The sequence below is a fragment of the Petromyzon marinus genome, chromosome 50 (assembly GCF_048934315.1).
Source record: "Petromyzon marinus isolate PM22_M1 ecotype Great Lakes invasive population chromosome 50, UKy_Petmar_22M1.pri1.0, whole genome shotgun sequence".
Classification (NCBI taxonomy): domain Eukaryota; kingdom Metazoa; phylum Chordata; class Hyperoartia; order Petromyzontiformes; family Petromyzontidae; genus Petromyzon; species Petromyzon marinus.
In genome coordinates this window covers 6,484,293-6,506,112 of record NC_133716.1, presented here as the reverse complement: position 1 = coordinate 6,506,112, position 21,820 = coordinate 6,484,293, and the positions used below count along the sequence as shown (strand labels likewise).

The window sequence follows — 21,820 nt, the reverse complement described above, 5'->3', positions numbered from 1 at the left end:
CCACTTGAGCTGTGAAAATGAGTAGATTAAATAGATTAACACGCTCAAAGTATAATGAAATACTTTGCTGTGATGTGATATGTAGGCTTTCATGCCCAAAGTTATGATTTATAATTGGTTTATTTTGGGTTAGATCGTGGAGGTATAAAGTCAATATTTTTAATTATAGCCCTCCAGCACCTGACAAAGCCCAAACAAAATGAGGTTGTTAAACATAGAAAACATTTTGCTTGCTTTTCAACATTCCAATTTGCCAAAAAAAACGAATCAATTAACAATCTGATTTCATTGTCCGTATTGGGTGGTTGGAGGGTTATAGCCTAAAAATAAACATTGTACCTACACGATCCACATCACAGCCAATCGAATCATTCGCCCCCAGCCATCCGATTCGTCGAGCAATCACGCCGATCATTGGAAGGGTCACCGATTACTTAAATAATCCGATTTCCCAGCTCTTACTTGCAGCCGATGACTGGAAACACCAAATTGGCCCACGACGGGTGCTTTTTATCAAGACTTACCCCGACGGTACAACCAGGATTAGTACTACCCGGTAAACGTTGCCAACGTTGAGCAAACGTTGGCACGTGATTAAAACCGTTTTGCCCCAACATGTTAACTGGGAAGGGCTGCATTTGTCGTATTGTGTTTGCGAGTCGGCCGGGCGCGGTGCAGGCCACCCATCCCCATCGCGTGCCAAAGTGTCGGCCTTCATAGGTGCTGTTCGCAAACAGCACTCGCTCCAACAGTCTGTTCAGGTCCATGCGGAGGATCTTCGTCTTTTGTCGTTATTTTTCTGGGTGACTTTTCGGGAGTGGTGACGTAGGCGGTTAGCGCGCTGCGCTACGGACCCGGCGGCCCGAGTTCGATTCCCGCTCACGGCAAACACCAGCGACGATTATCTGAACCCGGTCATGGGCCTCCCCTAGGTCGACTCAGCCTCAAATGAGTACCCGGTGTGGTGTGTAAACATCACCACTGGGGGAGACAAAGGTGGCCACCCACCCCCTCGGGTGCTGTGCGGCCTTCATAGGTGCTCACTAAGAGCACTTGCCCCAACAGTTTCTTACAGGTTATATGGGGCGGGGATCTTTGTCTTTGGGTCAATATGGATACTTAAGTTAGAAATTCATATATAGACACGGAAGGTATCTGTTTCCTTGTTTATTTTTTCCTAATTTACCGCCGGTTGCGTCTTTGTGCGTTCGCGTACACGCATGGCGCACGACAGGGGCGATGTGGGAAACCGCATCATCAATCATCAAACACCATCAATAATGATAGTCATCACGGCCATCATCACTCACAGCACTTTGACACCGTAAATCATTACGTCTAACTCGATGTGAGAGTAACCTGCGATGACCTGAGTCTGTGTCTTATTTTTTCCCCTAACCCCCCCCCACCCCGCGGTGGCATTGTTGGTTTGGAGGCATTGAGGGTTGCCACCGTCACCCCACTCACACGCGGCTGTGATAGGGCACGGCTCGGACGTTCAGCTGTCTTCTGTGGCACGGCGCTTTAATCAAAGGGCAAGCACTGCGCCACGGCCGGGTCACTGGGAAGCCGCGATCGCGTCGGGATGACGGAATCGATCCCTTGAGCGAATATTGACTGCCGAACGTCGACATGAGTGGCTTCTGCTACTTGGGGGGGGAGGGGGGGGGGATACTGTAGATTAGATGCCAGGTTACGTTTTTTTTTCTTTCTTTCTTGAAAGCCAGAGGAATGCTCCCGTGCTCGTGGCGGTCAGCGCACTGGACTCGCGAGCCAGAGGCCGCCGGTTCGATTCTATTTCCCGGCACGGCAGTTGAAACGATGGTGGCAAGTTTCTTACATCCCTCCACCCCTACCACGACCACCGCCACCACCACCAGCACCACCACCACCACTGCCTTTGTCCGCCCAGCTTCATGAACGGGTGAACCCGCAGTTAGTCGATCGGCAGGTCGCAAGCATGCGGTGGGGTGAAGTGTGGGTAATCGCACCTCCTCCTAAGCAGAGTTGAGTCTGGATAATGCTCGGATGGGCAAACCACCTTGCACAAGATAGGCGTCGTGGGCTGCGGGGATACTTTGCGGGCAGCGATTAACAGCTTAGAAAAATCCATAGCCGCGTTGTATTCCTCTGCTCCGATGTCTACACAACTCCCTATGTCGCCAACCTGCGCTGACCAGCATGATGAAATGTATTGCAGCCAAATATTCTGAACGCGTGATGTTGGTTCTAAATGTGGAGGGAAAAACCAGAGAACCCGGAGAAACATCCACGCAACCACGGGGAGAACACGCAAACTTCAAATATACTGCAGGCGTCAGGCTCGACATTGAACCCACGACATTCTGCATACAGGGCGAGGGAGTTAGCATCTATGCCACGGTGGCGAGATCGCAACTCCCTTCCAGTGGGCGTCGAGGAGATGCCATACCCTGGCTATCCAAGAGAGGGCATTACAGCAAGTGGACTAATCGCCATCTGTTTCCATCTGTACGGGCGTAGAGTGTTGCCTCCTAGCACTGGGGTTGTGGGTTTTCTCCGGGCGCTCCAGTTTCCTCCCCACCCGTGTACTAAGATGTTTCCAGCCATGAATTGGCTGAATACATCTTAAAATAAAATAAAAATCTAACACCGCACGACCCTCCCGGAAAAGAGTCTTTAGACTTTCGTGGGTAAATAAAGAATCAGTAAATTAGTGAGGATTGACAACAAGGGGCGTAATAGTTACACCACAGTGTTGGGGGAAGCAGTGTGAGAGTGGTTAGTGCACTGCCGCTATGAACCCGGCCCACCTAAGTTGGAATCCCGGCCATGTCCAAATTATAACTGAACAAGATCCGGGCCACCCACCCTAACCACCTTAACCAAACCTACACTGACCGGCATAGCGAAGTATGGTCAAACAACCTCCATGAATAATAAGTGGGCGCCTTCATCCAGTAGTAGATTGGCAAAAGGGCCCTGAATTGTTGATCTTAAGATCGTTATACATTACTACACCTGGATGATTTGAGATGTATTATTATCATTACCATCATCAAAAGCAGCGATGCAGAGTGCAGGGGCGCTCAATTAGCGAGCCTGTTCTCATGAGTGTCAAGTTGCTCTCATAAAGACACGGCTATCAAAACTTTAATATTTCACGAAGCTTGATAAATAAACGATGAGCGGCTTGGGTGACTCTGAGACGCATAATGTACTCGCCCCCCCCCCCAACCTCCGAGTCCATTCCTGCCCGGTTTGAGTCCTTTACCATCGTGAGAGCATCACGGAGTGCGCCAACCTGCTCATGGAACGGTACACCGATTCCTACCGCGTACAAGTCTGCGGCTGCACATGCGGGAAGTAGCGTTGTCGTCGCCCGCGCAAAACTGCATCGCACAAACGCTGAGAGAACACAAGCACAGGCCGGAAGGCGGTGGGCATGGCTGCTGCCTTCCAACAATTGCCCAAAGCATCACTGTCCTCGATGCGTTATGATTTCATTGGGCCAATTAATGAGCGCTCGTGCATACCGGAGGAAGCCGGAGCACCCAGAGGAGGCCCACGGGCACGATGTGCTGTTCTCGAGTTGTTTCGGCATGATGTCCCCCCCCCCACCCCCACGTGGAGCTTCTTCGGTTCTTTAAGAGGCTCCCAACACGGATATCCCCCCCCCCCCATCGCTCGTGCTTTGTACTGTGTTCTTGATTAATTAAAAAAGCAGCTCCCAGCACATGGAGCGAAACGTCGGACATCGAGGCGGACAACAGACAGCACAAGCAGACGCATCACAGAGCTATCCTCTGCTTAGTATATGTGAATGTTCAGAGATGCCAAGGCCTTTGCACGGTAACGAGTCTTCATTACTAACAAAATAGTGTTCAACCCTTTGGTCAGTCCGCTGATGAATGAAGGCCTCTCCACACCGTGCCGGTTGTGGGCGTTATTTAACCATACTTCACCACTCCCTATTAATATTAGCCATGGCCGGGAATCTAACTCAGGTGGCGAGCTTTGTTGCGTAGTGTGCTAACCACACGCCCTTATAATTGTTAGAATGTTTCACACGGTGCGATTTCCATCGTTGCGTTGACACATTCGAATGTCCTTTCTGTTCTGCCGTAATTATTTAAACCCAGGTCTCCCTTGACAAAAGAAACGTTCGGTCTCAATGGACCCCACCCGGTCGTATATACAGGTCGTCTATCTAAGACTCGCAAACTCAGTCTCTATCATCACCACTTTCGTGGCTATGATATGATACCTTTGGGGAGCACAAGATCAAATCCTGTTACCTGTTACTCTTTGGGATTAAGGTGGCGGACAGGGCCAGTGTTTTTGCTTTGATAAAAAATGTACATGGGAGGTGGTCTGGTGATTCAGAGCTCGCACCGCTGCTATCTTGAGTTCAAATCCAGATTTCAGCCACCTGCGATTGGTTCTCGATTTAAGTAAAACTCTGGTCTCGGCCGAGTCACCAACTGCTCGCATACGCAAACGTACACGCGTTCGGAGGACCTGGAGACTTTTTGCAAACTATGGTGAGGTTACACAAAGTTCTCAAGGTTGCAGCGAGTTGATGGGCTCAACCCGGTCAACCGACGACTACACGAAAAAAAATAACAACAACTATTTTATGTTTTATAATGTTTCATCTCTTAAAATTAAACAAATTAGTTTGATGCTCGTGGAACAAACGATTTCATAGCAATGTGTGTGTGTGTGGGAAAGTGTGTAAATGATAACAACAACAACAGGCACCATGTGCATGCTTTGTATGCAGCTGTTCTAACTGACAGTCGTCGAATTCATTTCTGGGAGATTTCCAAATGGATTCATCTTCTCACGACACGATGCTGACAGCAGCGTAATTGTAATAATGTTGGAGGGGGGAAAGAAATTAACGAAAAAAAATGTCAAACAGCACCCCATGTCTCATCGCAAGTAGAGAGGGTTCGTGCTCAGTAGCAGCGGTAACGGCCAGCAGGTGTATCGATTCAGGTCCATTTGCGCTGGTGAAAAAATATATATATACGGCGCTATTGATTGCGCGGGAAATAAATTAACTCCTCGAGTAGTGACGTCATGTTATGGCGTGTGCAAGAAAAAAAGCCTTTCAAGTTACGGTCAAGAGGCCTTTGCAGATGTCACCGTGACATCACGTGTATGATGCTCTCCCGAATGCAGCGACATCACCACGGTGTTCTTCTGGCCGTACCTTTAAATTATTATTTATCCCTCCACCCCTTTTTTATATTAATTAAGCCCCGGGAACACAAGTTTGCCTGAACAGCAGATATAATTCAAAAGTTAAAGCAAACTTGCAAAATAAAATAAAAAAAACCTCATAACCGCATCTGAAGACACTTTTTACCAAAGATTCCAAAATACTGCGTTAGCAAAGTGAAGTGGGAGTGGGTGGATTGGTGAGTGGAGAGGAAAGGTGAGGGCAAGGAAACGTGGGAGAGAGGAAGGAGGAGCAACGTGACAGCGGGAGGGCCCGGACTAACAAGCCAGGGACCTAACAGCAACGAAACAGGGATGCACATATCCACGTACGACAACGCGCCGATGGTTTGAGATGTCAGCCAATCGGTTAATATTGCGGTGTGCATGCAACGCGAGATGATTGCGAAGCATCGCAAAATGTGATGCTGACGAAGTTGGGAAACCCAAACAGCGAAATTGCCTCCATGGTACGCGGGCCCTCCTATGAGCAAATAAACCGGGTAAACAATCATGCCCTCTTATTTATATCAAGTTGAAACATCACCGAGTCTCAAGACTAGCCAGGGTATGGCATCTCAAGGAGGCTTTTCTGCATTGGGATGCTGAGATCAATTCCATTACTGAGAGTTTGGCTCCATGCGGGAGGTAACCGGAGTACTATGCCCAAGCACGAGCGGAGGGACAAACACTCAAATCTCTACACAGACTCAACAATTCATCGCCTTACCAGAACCTCCTGGCCACCTCAGCAATGCATTATCGTTACCACGTATCTCCTGGGCTCCTCACCGCCTAAGCCTAACAACATCCAGTATTCATTGGGCAGTCTCTCTGCTACGTACTTCCGAGATCTCACGAGACCGTCCGCATAATACAACGCTCGCGAATGAAGGCGCTGTGGTTCGTGGGCGGTGAATGCACCAAAACACAAATCCACCGTAAAATGTTACATTCTCAACACGTATGGGTCTGAGCTATATACGCTTAGCATGATATAATTATTAGTACAGTTCTTCATAAATGCAATCGCTCCCTCTCCTACCTCCCCTCCCTCCATCTAGCCTAGTGTGTGTGTGTCTGTGTGCTTGCAGACTGACCTGCCAAGAGATATCAAAAGGATGGCTGAGCGCCAGTTAAAGGTATCCTGGCAAGAGCCTTGTCTGGAGATGCTCCTGGCTTGCGAGCCTCCCCCACCCCCTCCGTAGATGCCACGTAAAAGCGCGGTCGTTACATCTCATCTCAAATAAAACCCAAACGGCGAGTGCCCAGCTCCTTTTACACGTGGCCATAAGCGGTGACGCGAGGCCAGTGTGTAACAAACATTGTTTGGGAATTCCTCTTTGTGCGGTTGTTTTTTGTTGCCAATATGTTAACAGACTCTGGACCGGAGATTCTCAAATTCCAGAGGCCGCTTGCATGAAAGTGGTGACTTAGTGGAATGTTTTCTCTCTCTGTAGTTTGTCATGTGGACAGACAGATGAAATTGACGAACTATACAGGGGAGAGTCCACGGGATGCAGCCGTAATGTTAATGGCGAGCACACTGAGGTTTGCAATCCATGTGAGCCACGGCAGAAACTGGTAGCCAACTAAGGAACCTCCAAAGATAGGAAAAACCTTAGAAGTGGCAATTAGTTTAATGGCTAACAAGGGTGTATGATCTGATTACCCACTCATTCCAAGTGGTTTGACATCATTCACTGTTGTTGGCCACATAGAGACATTGCAACCACTAAAGCTACGCCACAACAGGGGGTACAAACAGGTGAACTGTCTGCTTGGGGCTCATGGACTACAGCAATGGTGCAAGTTTCCTAAAAAAGCTGCGCCCCTATCCAAGTGGCAGTATAAATGGGTAACGGCAATTGATCGGTCCACAGGTCACGTGAGGTGGGTTAAAGTGTGGGGCCCTCTCACCTCTGCCAAGAGCTCTCCGTAGCGCAGAAGAGTAGGTCAAAGTAACCTCGAGAACAGCTCCCTCGAGCGAGGCCCTTCCACAAAACGGTGGCGTGAGCAATCAATGCCCCCGACCGAGAGCAGACATTGGATGCCGAATTGTGAATAGGAAGCGAATTGTGCAACTCTCAGCTCGAGAGGTCAAACGGGTTCTCGTGGTCACGACGCTGCGTGTTGTGATAGAAACAAATAACGACGTGGTTTGTGCAACTGGCCACAAACTCTCTCGCTCTCTCTCTCTCGCCCCTCCCGTGACTATTTGCGCTGCCGCTGCTTGTTCTTTATTTCGGTTCAACGCAAAACACAGTGGATGGCGCCGGGGGGAGGTGCGTGCTTGAGGTGGACCGGCGCTTGGGAGTCTATCGCTTGCCCTGCTTGGGAGTCTATCGTTTGCCCTGCCTGGGAGTCTATCGCTTGCCCTGCTTGAGAGTCTATCGTTTGCCCTGCTAGGGAGTCTATCGCTTGCCCTGCTTGAGAGTGTCTCGCTTGCCCTGCTTGAGAGTGTCTCGCTTGCCCTGCTTGGGAGTCTATCTCTTGCCCTGCTTGAGAGTCTATCGTTTGCCCTGCTTGGGAGTCTCTCGCTTGCCCTGCTTGAGAGTCTATCGCTTGCCCTGCTTGGGAGTCTCTCGCTTGCCCTGCTTGAGAGTCTATCGCTTACCCTGCTTGAGAGTCTCTTGCTTGCCCTGCTTGAGAGTCTATCGCTTGCCCTGCTAGGGAGTCTATCGCTTGCCCTGCTTGAGAGTGTCTCGCTTGCCCTGCTTGGGAGTCTATCGCTTGCCCTGCTTGGGAGTCTAACGCTTGCCCTGCTTGAGAGTCCATCGCTTGCCCTGCTTGAGAGTCTCTCAGTTGCCCTGCTTGAGAGTCTATCGCTTGCCCTGCTTGGGAGTCTATTGGTTGTGTCTACTTGGGAGTCTATCGGTTGCCCTGCTTTGGAATCCATCGCTTGCCCTACTTGAGAGTCTATTTCTTGCCCTGCTTGGGAGTCTATCGCTTGCCTTGCTTGAGAGTCTCTCGCTTGCCCTGCTTGGGTGTCTCTCACTTGCCCTGCTTTAGAGTCTATCGCTTGCCCTGCTTGGGAGTCTATCGCTTGCCCTGCTTGGGAGTCTATCGCTTGCCCCGCTTGGGAGTCTATCGCTTGCCCTGCTTGGGAGTCTCTCGCTTGTGTCTACTTGGGAGTCTATTGCTTGCCCTGCTTGGGAGTCTATCGCTTGCCCTGCTTGGGAGTCTCTTGATTGCCCTGCTTGGGAGTCTATCGCTTGCCCTGCTTGGGAGTCTATCGCTTGCCCTGCTTGGGAGTCTATCGCTTGCCCTGCTTGAGAGTCTATTGCTTGCCCTGCTTGAGAGTCTATTGTTTACCCTGCTTGGCAGTCTATCGCTTGCCCTCTTTGGGAGTCTATCGCTTGCCCTGCTTGAGAGTCTATCGCTTACCCTGCTTGGGAGTCTATCGCTTGCCCTGCGTGGGAGTCCATTGCTTGCCCTGCTTGGAAGTCTATCTCTTGCCCTGCTTGGGAGTCTATCGCTTGCCCTGCTTGGAAGTCTCTCACTTACCCTGCTTGGGAGTCTATCGCTTGCCCTGCTTGGGAGTCTCTCGCTTGCCCTGCTTGAGAGTCTATTGCTTGCCCTGCTTGGGAGTCTCTCACTTGCCCTGCTTGGGAGTCTATCGCTTGGCCTGCTTGGGAGTCTCTCGTTTGCCCTGCTTGGGAGTCTATCGCTTGCCCTGCTTTAGAGTCTATCGCTTGCCCTGCTTGAGCATCTCTCGCTTGCCCTGCTTGAAAGTCTATCACTTGCCCTGCTTGAGAGTCTATCGCTTGCCCTGCTTGATAGTCTATCTCTTGCCCTGCTTGAGAGTGTCTCGCTTGCCCTGCTTGGGAGTCTATCGCTTGCCCTGCTTGGGAGTCTAACGCTTGCCCTGCTTGAGAGTCCATCGCTTGCCCTGCTTGAGAGTCTCTCAGTTGCCCTGCTTGAGAGTCTATCGCTTGCCCTGCTTGGGAGTCTATTGGTTGTGTCTACTTGGGAGTCTATCGGTTGCCCTGCTTTGGAATCCATCGCTTGCCCTACTTGAGAGTCTATTTCTTGCCCTGCTTGGGAGTCTATCGCTTGCCTTGCTTGAGAGTCTCTCGCCTGCCCTGCTTGGGTGTCTCTCACTTGCCCTGCTTTAGAGTCTATCGCTTGCCCTGCTTGGGAGTCTATCGCTTGCCCTGCTTGGGAGTCTATCGCTTGCCCCGCTTGGGAGTCTATCGCTTGCCCTGCTTGGGAGTCTCTCGCTTGTGTCTACTTGGGAGTCTATTGCTTGCCCTGCTTGGGAGTCTATCGCTTGCCCTGCTTGGGAGTCTCTTGATTGCCCTGCTTGGGAGTCTATCGCTTGCCCTGCTTGGGAGTCTATCGCTTGCCCTGCTTGGGAGTCTATCGCTTGCCCTGCTTGAGAGTCTATTGCTTGCCCTGCTTGAGAGTCTATTGTTTACCCTGCTTGGCAGTCTATCGCTTGCCCTCTTTGGGAGTCTATCGCTTGCCCTGCTTGAGAGTCTATCGCTTACCCTGCTTGGGAGTCTATCGCTTGCCCTGCGTGGGAGTCCATTGCTTGCCCTGCTTGGAAGTCTATCTCTTGCCCTGCTTGGGAGTCTATCGCTTGCCCTGCTTGGAAGTCTCTCACTTACCCTGCTTGGGAGTCTATCGCTTGCCCTGCTTGGGAGTCTCTCGCTTGCCCTGCTTGAGAGTCTATTGCTTGCCCTGCTTGGGAGTCTCTCACTTGCCCTGCTTGGGAGTCTATCGCTTGGCCTGCTTGGGAGTCTCTCGTTTGCCCTGCTTGGGAGTCTATCGCTTGCCCTGCTTTAGAGTCTATCGCTTGCCCTGCTTGAGCATCTCTCGCTTGCCCTGCTTGAAAGTCTATCACTTGCCCTGCTTGAGAGTCTATCTCTTGCCCTGCTTGATAGTCTATCTCTTGCCCTGCTTGAGAGTCTATCGTTTGCACTGCTTGGGAGTCTCTCGCTTGCCCTGCTTGAGAGTCTATCGCTTACCCTGCTTGAGAGTCTATCGCTTACCCTACTTGGGAGTCTCTCGCTTGCCCTGCTTGAGAGTCTATCGCTTACCCTACTTGGGAGTCTCTCGCTTGCCCTGCTTGAGAGTCTATCGCTTGCCCTGCTTGGAAGTCTATCGCTTGCCCTGCTTGAGAGCCTATCGCTTACCCTGCTTGAGAGTCTATCGCTTACCCTACTTGGGAGTCTCTCGCTTGCCCTGCTTGAGAGTCTATCGCTTGCCCTGCTTGAGAGTCTATCGCTTGCCCTGCTTGGGAGTCTATCGCTTACCCTGCTTGAGAGTTTATTGCTTGCCCTGCTTGGCAGTCTATCGCTTGCACTGCTTGAGAGTCTATCGCTTGCCCTGCTTGAGCGTCTCTCGCTTGCCCTGCTTGAAAGTCTATCGCTTGCCCTGCTTTTGAGTCTATCGCTTGCCCTGCTTGGGAGTCTATCGCTTGCCTTGCTTGAGAGCCTATCGCTTACCCTGCTTGAGAATCTATCGCTTGCCCTGCTTGGGAGTCTATCGCTTGCCCTGCTTGAGCGTCTCTCACTTGCCCTGCTTGAAAGTCTATCGCTTGCCCTGCTTGAGAGTCTATCGCTTGCCCTGCTTGGGAGTCTATCGCTTGCCCTGCTTGAGCGTCTCTCACTTGCCCTGCTTGAAAGTCTATCGCTTGCCCTGCTTGAGAGTCTATCGCTTGCCCTGCTTGGGAGTCTATCGCTTGCCCTGCTTGGGAGTCTACCGCTTGCCCTGCTTGAGAGTCTATCGCTTGCCCTGCTTGGGAGTCTCTCGCTTGCCCTGCTTGGGAGTCTATCGCTTGCCCTGCTTGAGAGTCTCTCGCTTGCCCTGCTTGGGAGTCTATCGCTTGCCCTGCTTGAGAGTTTATCGCTTGCCCTGCTTCAGCGTCTATCGCTTGCCCTGCTTGGGAGTCTATCGCTTGCCCTGCTTGAGAGTCTATTGCTTGAACCTGCTTGGGAGTCTCTTTCTTGCCCTGCTTGGGAGTCTATCTCTTGCCCTGCTTGAGAGTCTATCGCTTACCCTGCTTGGGAGTCTCTCGCTTGCCATGCTTGAGAGTCTATCTCTTGCCCTGCTTGAGAGTCTATCGCTTGAACTTGCTTGGGAGTCTCTCGCTTGCCCTGCTTGGGAGTCTACCTCTTGCCCTGCTTGAGAGTCTATCGTTTGCCCTGCTTGAGAGTCTCTCGCTTGCCCTGCTTGGGAGTCTATCGCTTGCCCTGCTTGGGAGTCTAACGCTTGTCCTGCTTGAGAGTATATCGCTTGCCCTGCTTGGGAGTTTATCTCTTGCCCTGCTTGATAGTCTATCTCTTGCCCTGCTTGAGAGTCCATCGCTTGCCCTGCTTGAGAGTCTCTCAGTTGCCCTGCTTGAGAGTCTATCGCTTGCCCTGCTTGGGAGTCTATTGGTTGTGTCTACTTGGGAGTCTATCGGTTGCCCTGCTTTGGAATCCATCGCTTGCCCTACTTGAGAGTCTATTTCTTGCCCTGCTTGGGAGTCTATCGCTTGCCTTGCTTGAGAGTCTCTCGCTTGCCCTGCTTGGGTGTCTCTCACTTGCCCTGCTTTAGAGTCTATCGCTTGCCCTGCTTGGGAGTCTATCGCTTGCCCCGCTTGGGAGTCTATCGCTTGCCCTGCTTGGGAGTCTCTCGCTTGTGTCTACTTGGGAGTCTATTGCTTGCCCTGCTTGGGAGTCTATCGCTTGCCCTGCTTGGGAGTCTCTTGATTGCCCTGCTTGGGAGTCTATCGCTTGCCCTGCTTGGGAGTCTATCGCTTGCCCTGCTTGGGAGTCTATCGCTTGCCCTGCTTGAGAGTCTATTGCTTGCCCTGCTTGAGAGTCTATTGTTTACCCTGCTTGGCAGTCTATCGCTTGCCCTCTTTGGGAGTCTATCGCTTGCCCTGCTTGAGAGTCTATCGCTTACCCTGCTTGGGAGTCTATCGCTTGCCCTGCGTGGGAGTCCATTGCTTGCCCTGCTTGGAAGTCTATCTCTTGCCCTGCTTGGGAGTCTATCGCTTGCCCTGCTTGGAAGTCTCTCACTTACCCTGCTTGGGAGTCTATCGCTTGCCCTGCTTGGGAGTCTCTCGCTTGCCCTGCTTGAGAGTCTATTGCTTGCCCTGCTTGGGAGTCTCTCACTTGCCCTGCTTGGGAGTCTATCGCTTGGCCTGCTTGGGAGTCTCTCGTTTGCCCTGCTTGGGAGTCTATCGCTTGCCCTGCTTTAGAGTCTATCGCTTGCCCTGCTTGAGCATCTCTCGCTTGCCCTGCTTGAAAGTCTATCACTTGCCCTGCTTGAGAGTCTATCTCTTGCCCTGCTTGATAGTCTATCTCTTGCCCTGCTTGAGAGTCTATCGTTTGCACTGCTTGGGAGTCTCTCGCTTGCCCTGCTTGAGAGTCTATCGCTTACCCTGCTTGAGAGTCTATCGCTTACCCTACTTGGGAGTCTCTCGCTTGCCCTGCTTGAGAGTCTATCGCTTACCCTACTTGGGAGTCTCTCACTTGCCCTGCTTGAGAGTCTATCGCTTGCCCTGCTTGGAAGTCTATCGCTTGCCCTGCTTGAGAGCCTATCGCTTACCCTGCTTGAGAGTCTATCGCTTACCCTACTTGGGAGTCTCTCGCTTGCCCTGCTTGAGAGTCTATCGCTTGCCCTGCTTGAGAGTCTATCGCTTACCCTGCTTGAGAGTTTATTGCTTGCCCTGCTTGGCAGTCTATCGCTTGCACTGCTTGAGAGTCTATCGCTTGCCCTGCTTGAGCGTCTCTCGCTTGCCCTGCTTGAAAGTCTATCGCTTGCCCTGCTTTTGAGTCTATCGCTTGCCCTGCTTGGTAGTCTATCGCTTGCCTTGCTTGAGAGCCTATCGCTTACCCTGCTTGAGAATCTATCGCTTGCCCTGCTTGGGAGTCTATCGCTTGCCCTGCTTGAGCGTCTCTCACTTGCCCTGCTTGAAAGTCTATCGCTTGCCCTGCTTGAGAGTCTATCGCTTGCCCTGCTTGGGAGTCTATCGCTTGCCCTGCTTGAGCGTCTCTCACTTGCCCTGCTTGAAAGTCTATCGCTTGCCCTGCTTGAGAGTCTATCGCTTGCCCTGCTTGGGAGTCTATCGCTTGCCCTGCTTGGGAGTCTACCGCTTGCCCTGCTTGAGAGTCTATCGCTTGCCCTGCTTGGGAGTCTCTCGCTTGCCCTGCTTGGGAGTCTATCGCTTGCCCTGCTTGAGAGTCTCTCGCTTGCCCTGCTTGGGAGTCTATCGCTTGCCCTGCTTGAGAGTTTATCGCTTGCCCTGCTTCAGCGTCTATCGCTTGCCCTGCTTGGGAGTCTATCGCTTGCCCTGCTTGAGAGTCTATTGCTTGAACCTGCTTGGGAGTCTCTTTCTTGCCCTGCTTGGGAGTCTATCTCTTGCCCTGCTTGAGAGTCTATCGCTTGAACTTGCTTGGGAGTCTCTCGCTTGCCCTGCTTGGGAGTCTACCTCTTGCCCTGCTTGAGAGTCTATCGTTTGCCCTGCTTGAGAGTCTCTCGCTTGAACTTGCTTGGGAGTCTCTCGCTTGCCCTGCTTGGGAGTCTACCTCTTGCCCTGCTTGAGAGTCTATCGTTTGCCCTGCTTGAGAGTCTCTCGCTTGCCCTGCTTGGGAGTCTATCGCTTGCCCTGCTTGGGAGTCTCTCGCTTGCCCTGCTTGGGAGTCTATCGCTTGCTCTGCTTGGGAGTCTATCACTTGCCCTGCTTGGGAGTCTATCGCTTGCCCTTGCTTGGGAGTCTATCGCTTGTTCTGCTTGGGAGTCTATCGCTTGCCCTGCTTGGGAGTCTATCGCTTGCCCTGCTTGGGAGTCTATTGCTTGCCCTGCTTGGGAATCTCTCGCTTGCCCTGCTTGAGAGTCTATCGCTTGCCCTGCTTGAGAGTCTATCGCTTGCCCTGCTTGGGAGTCTCTCGCTTGCCCTGCTTGGGAGCCTATCGCTTGCCCTGCTTGGGAGTCTCTCGCTTGCCCTGCTTGGGAGTTTATCGCTTGTGCCTGCACAATGGTGGTTTCGTCTGCGCAGCTCCCCGTAAGGCCACTTCGTGCACGCGACTGCTAAACGTGCGCGAGTGCGCGGACGGCGTCACGGATGAACCGCTCGTTTCGCTCGGTCCCCATCGCGTGACAAACCTCCAGAGTTCTCCCCGAGTGCCGTTTCTCTGCCGGTCGCAACATCTCCCGAAGAGGCGGCCGCAAAGTTTCCCCCGTCGAAACTCACAACCCGGCTTGCGAGGGAAACCTTCCCGATCCAGCACCGTGGCTACTGAGAGAGAGAGAGGAGGCAGTGGGGGTGCAGCCCCCTGGAGTCGCTTGCTCACGCCACTGCTGGTGGAAGCCCCTGCAACTGGAGGGAGCTTTGGAGAGCATCTCTAAAGGGGGCGGTGGGGGGGGGGGGAGGGGTATTTGGCCTACTCTTCCACACTGAGATGGGAGTACCCACTCGTCACCCCACCGCACACGCGAGTTTGCCGATTGACTAACTGCGGGCTTTGGGGGAGGGTAGTCTGGGCCGCAGATAGACACGCGTGTGTTCTCCACACATCCCGGCGTGATGTCTCCGTCAAATTGGCCGTGAATAAATAAAAGGAATAGCGGTATCTGCCCTAATATGAAGGAAAAAAACCCTATACATCTTAGTGCGGTTGCAGCCATTGGCTGTCTCTGGGATAGGTGCCACCTCTGCCATGAAAAAGGACCATTGCCCGAACCGTTGGCAGTCAGGGTGTAGGTATGGAGTGTGCAAAGCAAACCTCCAACCCTCCACGTTCTGCCCTCCTCGTAGTGGCAATGTTCATTTCACGCGTTCTGTTGTTCGCGAGCACCTATTAAGGCCGGCAGGGCGCACGAAAGAGCAATGTGGCCGGATCCATGCTCGGACGCTTCTGTCTCCCCAGTGCTGATGTTTTACACACCGCACCAGTTACGCATTTAAGGTTGAGTCGACCTAGGAGAGGACCAATGCCAGTCGCCTTCACGTATTAACGTTACTTGCTGCTGAGAGGTCTTGTAGGCATGTTGACAGCTGTCTGCCATAATTGTCTTGTTGAAATCCACTCGCTTCTACTGGGGTTTTCTCCTGCTCACGTCCAATGCCAAATATCTGACTGCAGGACCCTCCTAAAAAGACAGGATTCTTAAGACTCATTTGAAGCTATCCTGTGTATTCAAACGTGAATTTTATAGCGGGGGTATCTCAGTACTGTGCTGTATTCCATACTGTAACTTTATGATTACCACGAAATGAAAACGTCTGACCTTTGTTTCCCCCCCCCCCCCCTGTGCCGCTGGACGGGAGGTCACGGCCGGGACTTGGTGACGTCATGGGGGTGGGCCCCGCTTATGGTGGCAGGATGTGTTGGCGACCGCTGTAGTAATTGGCCAACAAAGCAGTAGTCGATTCTAATTTCCCGTCGCTCGATCGACTTCATCCACCAAATGTCGCAGCCCTCCCGTGAACTATCCCATTGTCTCGCCGTCCGCACCATCATTATCGCCATAACGCGGCTCTAACGCGGCTATGGGGCCGTCCATAAATGACGTCACGCGATTTTGGACGATTTTTGACACCCCCTCCCCACCTCGTCACACGGCGTCACAAGAAGTCAGACCCCCGCCCCCCCTCAAATATGACGTCACACAGCTCTGCCTTCCCCTCCCCCCCAAAACCATTCTAACACGCTTCAAATCGCTTTAAACTATTGTCATTGTAGTGCGTATTTAATGTGGCGATGCACTCTGATGTTGTAGGAGTGTTGTTATAACAATTGGTGCTGTTATAACAATTCGATATTTATTTAAAGTTGCGCATTTTGATGTGACGTCATATTTCTCAAACACCCCCCCTCCCCCCCCCCCCTAGGCGCGTGACGTCATTTATGTACGGCTCCTATAACGAGCCCTTGCCGGCGAACACGGCTCGCTCACTTTTTTTGCCGCGTCCCCACGAGCACGTTAAAGCAGGCCGTGGTTGGCGGCGGTTTGGTGGTCGATGGGACGCGCGATCCGTGGTGCCTAGAGTGCGTTCGGAGTATTTTTGCCACTGCGCACGCGGCCAGGGCAAAGCAGAGTGGGGATGGGGGAGTTTGGGGCGGTGGTGGTTGGGCGGAGAGTCGTTCCAACCTCCTCCCCGCACACGCCAAAAAACCTTCCCCCTCCCACCACGCACTGTGAGTTCTGTAATCACTTAGAACCGCGAGCACCTCTTCCCGCAAGACGCATGCCTCTCGGCTTTCGCCGAGCAGTGACTGGCCCGTCGGCCGCGCCAACAAAGCAAGACCCTTTGAAGTGCCACTGTTACAGGCAAATTGGATGACCGCGACGTGAGCGATAGGGCGCACAGCAGCAGCAGCGGCGGCAGCGGCGGCGCGTTATTTATTGCAGACAGTCCAAATGCGCCCACGACTCATTCGCTATGGAGTGCGTGTGCATGTGTGTGTTCGAATATGTGGAGCGGTAGCGTTTAGCGCGCTGCGCTACAAACCCGGCGACCCCGGTTCGAATCACGCTCACGTCCAACACCAGTGTGACGATTATCTGAACCGGTCCTGGGCCTCCCCTAGGTCGACTCAGCCTCAAAAGAGTACCTGGTGCGGTGTGTAAACATCGCCACTGGGGAGACAAAGGCGGTCGGGCGTGGTGCTGGCCATCCACACCCTCGTGTACCGTTCTGGCCTTCATAGGTGTTCGCTAACAGCACTTGCCCCAACTGTCTGTTAAGGCTACACGGGGGATCTTTGTTGGTATATAGAGGAGCGGTAGTGTAGTGGCTAGCGCGCTGCGCTACGAACCCGGCGACACGGGTTCGATTCGAGCTCACGGCCAACACAAGCGACGATTACATCGTTCGTCGCTGGAAAGACAAAGGCGGCCGAGCGTGATGCACACCACCCACCCCCTCGTGGCATATGCAATACGGAGACCACGGGCGGATGGGTTTGGGTGTTCGCTCCATCGCACCCCTCGTTCACGCTATGCGGACCTTAATAGGTGCCTGCTCCAACAGTCTATCAGAGACTGTTTGTGGTGCGAGACGTTCCTCCTTTGTATGTTTGGGGCGAGCCGTGGTGTAGCGGTTTGCGCACTGCGCTTCTCTCGTTTCCTCCCGGGCACGGCTAACACGTGGGGTGCGCGCGCGTGCTCGTGTCTGAACCTGTCCTGGATTTCCCCCTAGGTCGACTCGGCCATGAATGATAACTGGGAAGACAAAGACGGCCGTGCCTGGCGATGGCCACACCACCCAACTCGTGGGCCGTGCCGGTCTCAATAGTAGCTTCTCGTTATCAGCGATTGATCGTAACGTCTAATAGTGCGCACGGGAGGTGTTTTTTTTGCTTTTAAGTTTTTGTGGTAAGCGTCATTCTTTGCTCGTTCGCAACAACTCTGCTTACAAACCGAGCACGCGATGTCACGGCAAAAAGGGGCGCTTTCAACGCGCCCCGATTGTCTCCTTGAGTGGCCAAAACAGAAACTCGAGAAAGTCAAATGAAACAATAAAAAGGTCATCTGTCGCGGGTGAGCTTCCCGTTCCAAAGTTTGACAGCTGTTCGTGTCCAGAGAGGACACTGTGTCACCACACTGTCGTGTCCGTTCGACTTTGGACAGGCACTGGCCAACAAGAGCCGAGCGCCTCGGCACCAGAGCTCTGAAATTTGGATAGGGAGGGTCGTTTTGACACCCAGATGGGCATGGGAACACACACACACGTATACGTGCGCGTGAATGCGTGTGAATGCACACACGCACATACGCATCCACGCGCATGTATACCAGTTCACACACACACGTTGTACGCACCCTCAACACACACACATGCAAAGACAAAGATCCCTTATATAGCCTTAACAGACTGTTGGGGCAAGTGCTGTTAGCGAGTATCGCCTATGAAGCCCAGCACGGTACACGAGATGGTGGGTGGCCAACACCACGCCCGGCCGCCTTTGTCTTCCCAGTGGCGATGTTTCCACACCGCCCCTGGTACTCATTCAAGGCTGAGTCGACCCCGTGGAGGCCCATGACCGTTTCAAATATATACATCGAACTCGGGTCGCCGCTGGGCTCGTAGCGCAGCGCGCTTAACCGCTACACTACCGCTCCCCCTTTCGGTGTACGCACGCACCCGCTCAGTCACCCACTCACTCGCACGTGTGCGCGTGCAATGAATGACGTTCACACAGGCGCGAACGAGTGCGCCCAACGCCTCTCTCTGCTCGAGCAAACCGCAGCACGCCGTCGCTGATTCGCAAGGGCGGAAACGCGCGGCAGATTTCAAAACGAGACGAAGCAACGCAAGAGACACTGCCGTTGTTGACAAGAAGAAAAGAAAAAAAAAACCGCGTGCGAGGAGAATCCATGAATCGGAACCCGTGCCACGTTGAACAAGAGCGAAAGCGGCTGTCAACTTGATCTTCGTTTTCAGGCTCAGGGATTATTTGACGCACGGCACTTGCACTACGCTACAGGGTACGCCTGTCAGTAACGATGATACCTGACTGTGCTCTACATTAGTTTGATGTAGGCTGCATGTACATCGCTCTCAAACGCAACCGTAGTATGATGAGGACAAAAATGCCGAGAGATGAACGATTGTTACGTGATCATGTAGTCTTGCATGTCCAATAAAAGTCAACATTTGTTATCATATGGACCCGTCATAGGAATGTGGAATTACGACCATCGCCTCCATGCCCGAGCACCGCATCATTGCTCATTCGAGCAGGAAATCACTTTGACGTGACTTATGATCTGCGTGGCCTGTGTGTACGCGTTTTCAACCTGCGGAAGGAAGAGCCTTGCCGATGTTAACGATGACCATTTGAAGGGGAATGGTGTACCATTGGTCTCCGTGTACAACGCCATGCACGCAGAGTAAGAGGAAAAGGCGTATTTACAATCGGGGGGGGGGGGGGGGGGAGCGTTCACCTGCAGCGGAGTCGCAAGTTTCGTTTTCGTGAGAGACCTGCCGTTAAAAAGGCAAACGATACTCTTATCTCATCCGACGTCTTTCCGTTTTACATGTCGGGTCCTGTGTCATGCATCGTGTTCAAGGTCGGTTGAGGTTTACTGCTCGAGCAAGCGTGGAGAGACGCCGGTCTTCCGTGCAGAGCCATGAGCAGCGGTGGTGATTGGATGAATAGGACGAAAAACTTCTCAACAACCCCATAAATGGGTACCAATTGTATCGACCCAATAGAATTGTGTGACTTTTTTTCCGCACGTCCACACGCTTTCACAATAATCGCCCGCTCAGTCTTCTATTGGAAGTCCTGAGCAATTGTTGTAAAGTCCACGTTGCTCTGACGGGGATCAGTATGTCCATATAATAAGCTATGTTAACTTCTCACAATTTACAAAACGATGATATTTTTGCTGAACTCCCGAGGTATGATTGATTAAATAGACCACCTTGACCGAGAATTGCACCCGGCGTGCTCAAGGCCATGAGCTCACTCAGTCGGCCACCGACTCGGCTTCGGCAACACCACGGTAGTTTCGGTCGATCTTATTGCGTACGCTTTCTTGTGTTGAGTCACGACATTTTCATTTGCCTGTCTGTTATGTCCTCCCCCCCCTACTTGTGCCGTCGACGTCATCTCGCAACGAGCGGTGTCATCATCCCGTCGTGTCATGCAACGGCCCGCGGAAGCAAACATCGCAGAACAACAGTCTGAGATCCATTCTCTTTGGTTCTTTCGGTAAAGTCACGTAGATAGAAAGGTTAATAGATCACGACGTTTCGATCGCAAAACAAGCGACCGTCTTCAGGTGAGAGGAAGACGGTCGCTTGTGTTGCGATCGAAACGTCGTCATCTATTAATTTTCTACCTACGTGACTTTACCGAAAGAACCAAAAAGTATGGATTCCTGCAGACACGAAAGCTTCAAATCAAGTCTGAGATCCATTCAAGTTACCTCTTATCCACCATAGACAGAGGTGCGAGGCAGTGGAATCCTTAAATGTATTTTTTTCGAATTCTCAGAGCTGGAATTTTTTTGTTTGTTGCCAAATTAAGTGAAAACTCATGACAGTACTCGATGCGATTGGTGAACCCGGAATGACACCCATGTCTCTGACCACAGATACCTCGTTGTATTAGACACCGTTGAAACAAACAAAGGTCAGAAATAATCATGGAGCGGCAACCGATAGATGGAATGCATCCGAGCGGACACCGTTCGAGGAGACGGAGCGATAAAATCAGCTCACGCGCAGGCGCTCGCTGGATTGTCTCGTCGCAGGATCATGAGAGTTGGCAAACGTTTGGGGATGCTTTAATAGAGCAGTGGATTAATCATGGCTGATGATGACGACGATGCGAAATTGCATTCAACTTCGAGGACTGCTGATGAGCTCCATGTGTGCGACACCCTGCAGGCGGTTCTCGTTAAACGTAGGAGCGGATGTCCAGTCAGTTGTTGGACTTAATGAAAACAAAACGCACCGAGTGGGTGTTCGCTGTTGTGCTGCATGTGTGCTCAAGGATTGAATCAAGTGATGTTCGACGTTTCGCTCCACGTGCCGGGAGTTTCGTCGGCTCACTGAATTGAGCAGCGCTGTACAAAATCTTTCAACGCGATATATAATCGCGAGGCCAAAAAAGTTGGCTATTTGCGTTCAGTTCTTAAATAAGTTCCGATGACGATGAACGAAACGTCGGACATCATGCCGAGCAACACGCAGTAAAACCGGCAAACATCGTAGGGAAGAAAAAATAGCGTATTTATTTTACGTTGAGATAATACATTTACCGTACTCTTTGGATTAGAATACTCACTTTTTTGTCCCTGAATTCTAAAGCAATAGTTTGCGGGGTGATGTGGGGCGGGGGATGCGCCTTATAAACCGGTAGCTATGTGTCTGCGTGTCTTTGTGGTGTGTGTGTGTGTGTTTGTGTGCGTGATCACATTTGTACAACTTTGACCAACAGCTTAATTTCCGGCGCGATCTCAACCCAACTCACGGCGGCGTCTTTGCGAATCGGGATAGAGCACCGGTGAGCTGATCGAAGTCTCTCACCTGCGATTATCGCCGGCGAGTGCTGCCCTCCCTCGGGCCGAATCCACATCTCGACGGTGAAGGCTGCTTGCGTTCGCAAGAGCAGCGGCGTGCCGCCCTTGAGTTTCAGCTGCTCCCTCTGTCCGCTGAAGTAGAGCGTCTCGACTCCCACGCCGGGGACGCAGCCGCCGCCCGTGCCCGTGGGGAGCACCGTGGGGCCGCGCCTGGGATAGCGGCTGTAACGGCCGTAACGATTTGCGGTGCGCGCCGGGGTCACGGCGACGAGGAGGCAGACGAAGAGCGTCATTGCCTCGGCTGTGCGCATGGCCACTACCTGGGTTCGTTTTTTGTTGTTGTTGTTGTTGATGTTGATGCCGTTTCCTTTTGAAGAGAGACGCTGGCAACTTCCCTCACCACCACCACCACCACCACCCACCCCCCCCCCCCCCCTGGTTAGTTTAGCGAGGAAGGAACCAACGAAATGTACTTGATTTATGAATTCAGAAGGATTAATAATAATAATAATACGAGTCGTAAGTACGAAGTGTCAATTTAACTATTGTGCGTAATGATCAGTCTTGTAACACAGGTCTGACGGCTATTGCGCTAACCCAGTCATACTGAGCGAGCCCTTTGATGTTTCCCTGC

General features: G+C 52.2%; 1 protein-coding gene across 2 annotated transcripts in view; it reads right to left on the bottom strand.

Moving 5' to 3' along the window:
* The window catches only part of LOC116953181 (pappalysin-1-like), a 126,495-nt gene extending 104,894 nt beyond the window's left edge, over nt 1–21,601 (bottom strand). For both annotated transcript variants that reach the window (XM_076074839.1, XM_076074840.1), the window contains exon 1: nt 21,194–21,601. In XM_076074839.1, the coding sequence (XP_075930954.1) occupies nt 21,194–21,497 (304 nt within the window). In that variant the 5' untranslated portion in view covers nt 21,498–21,601. The remainder of the gene's footprint in view (nt 1–21,193) is intronic.
* Nucleotides 21,602–21,820: the final 219 nt, after the last annotated feature.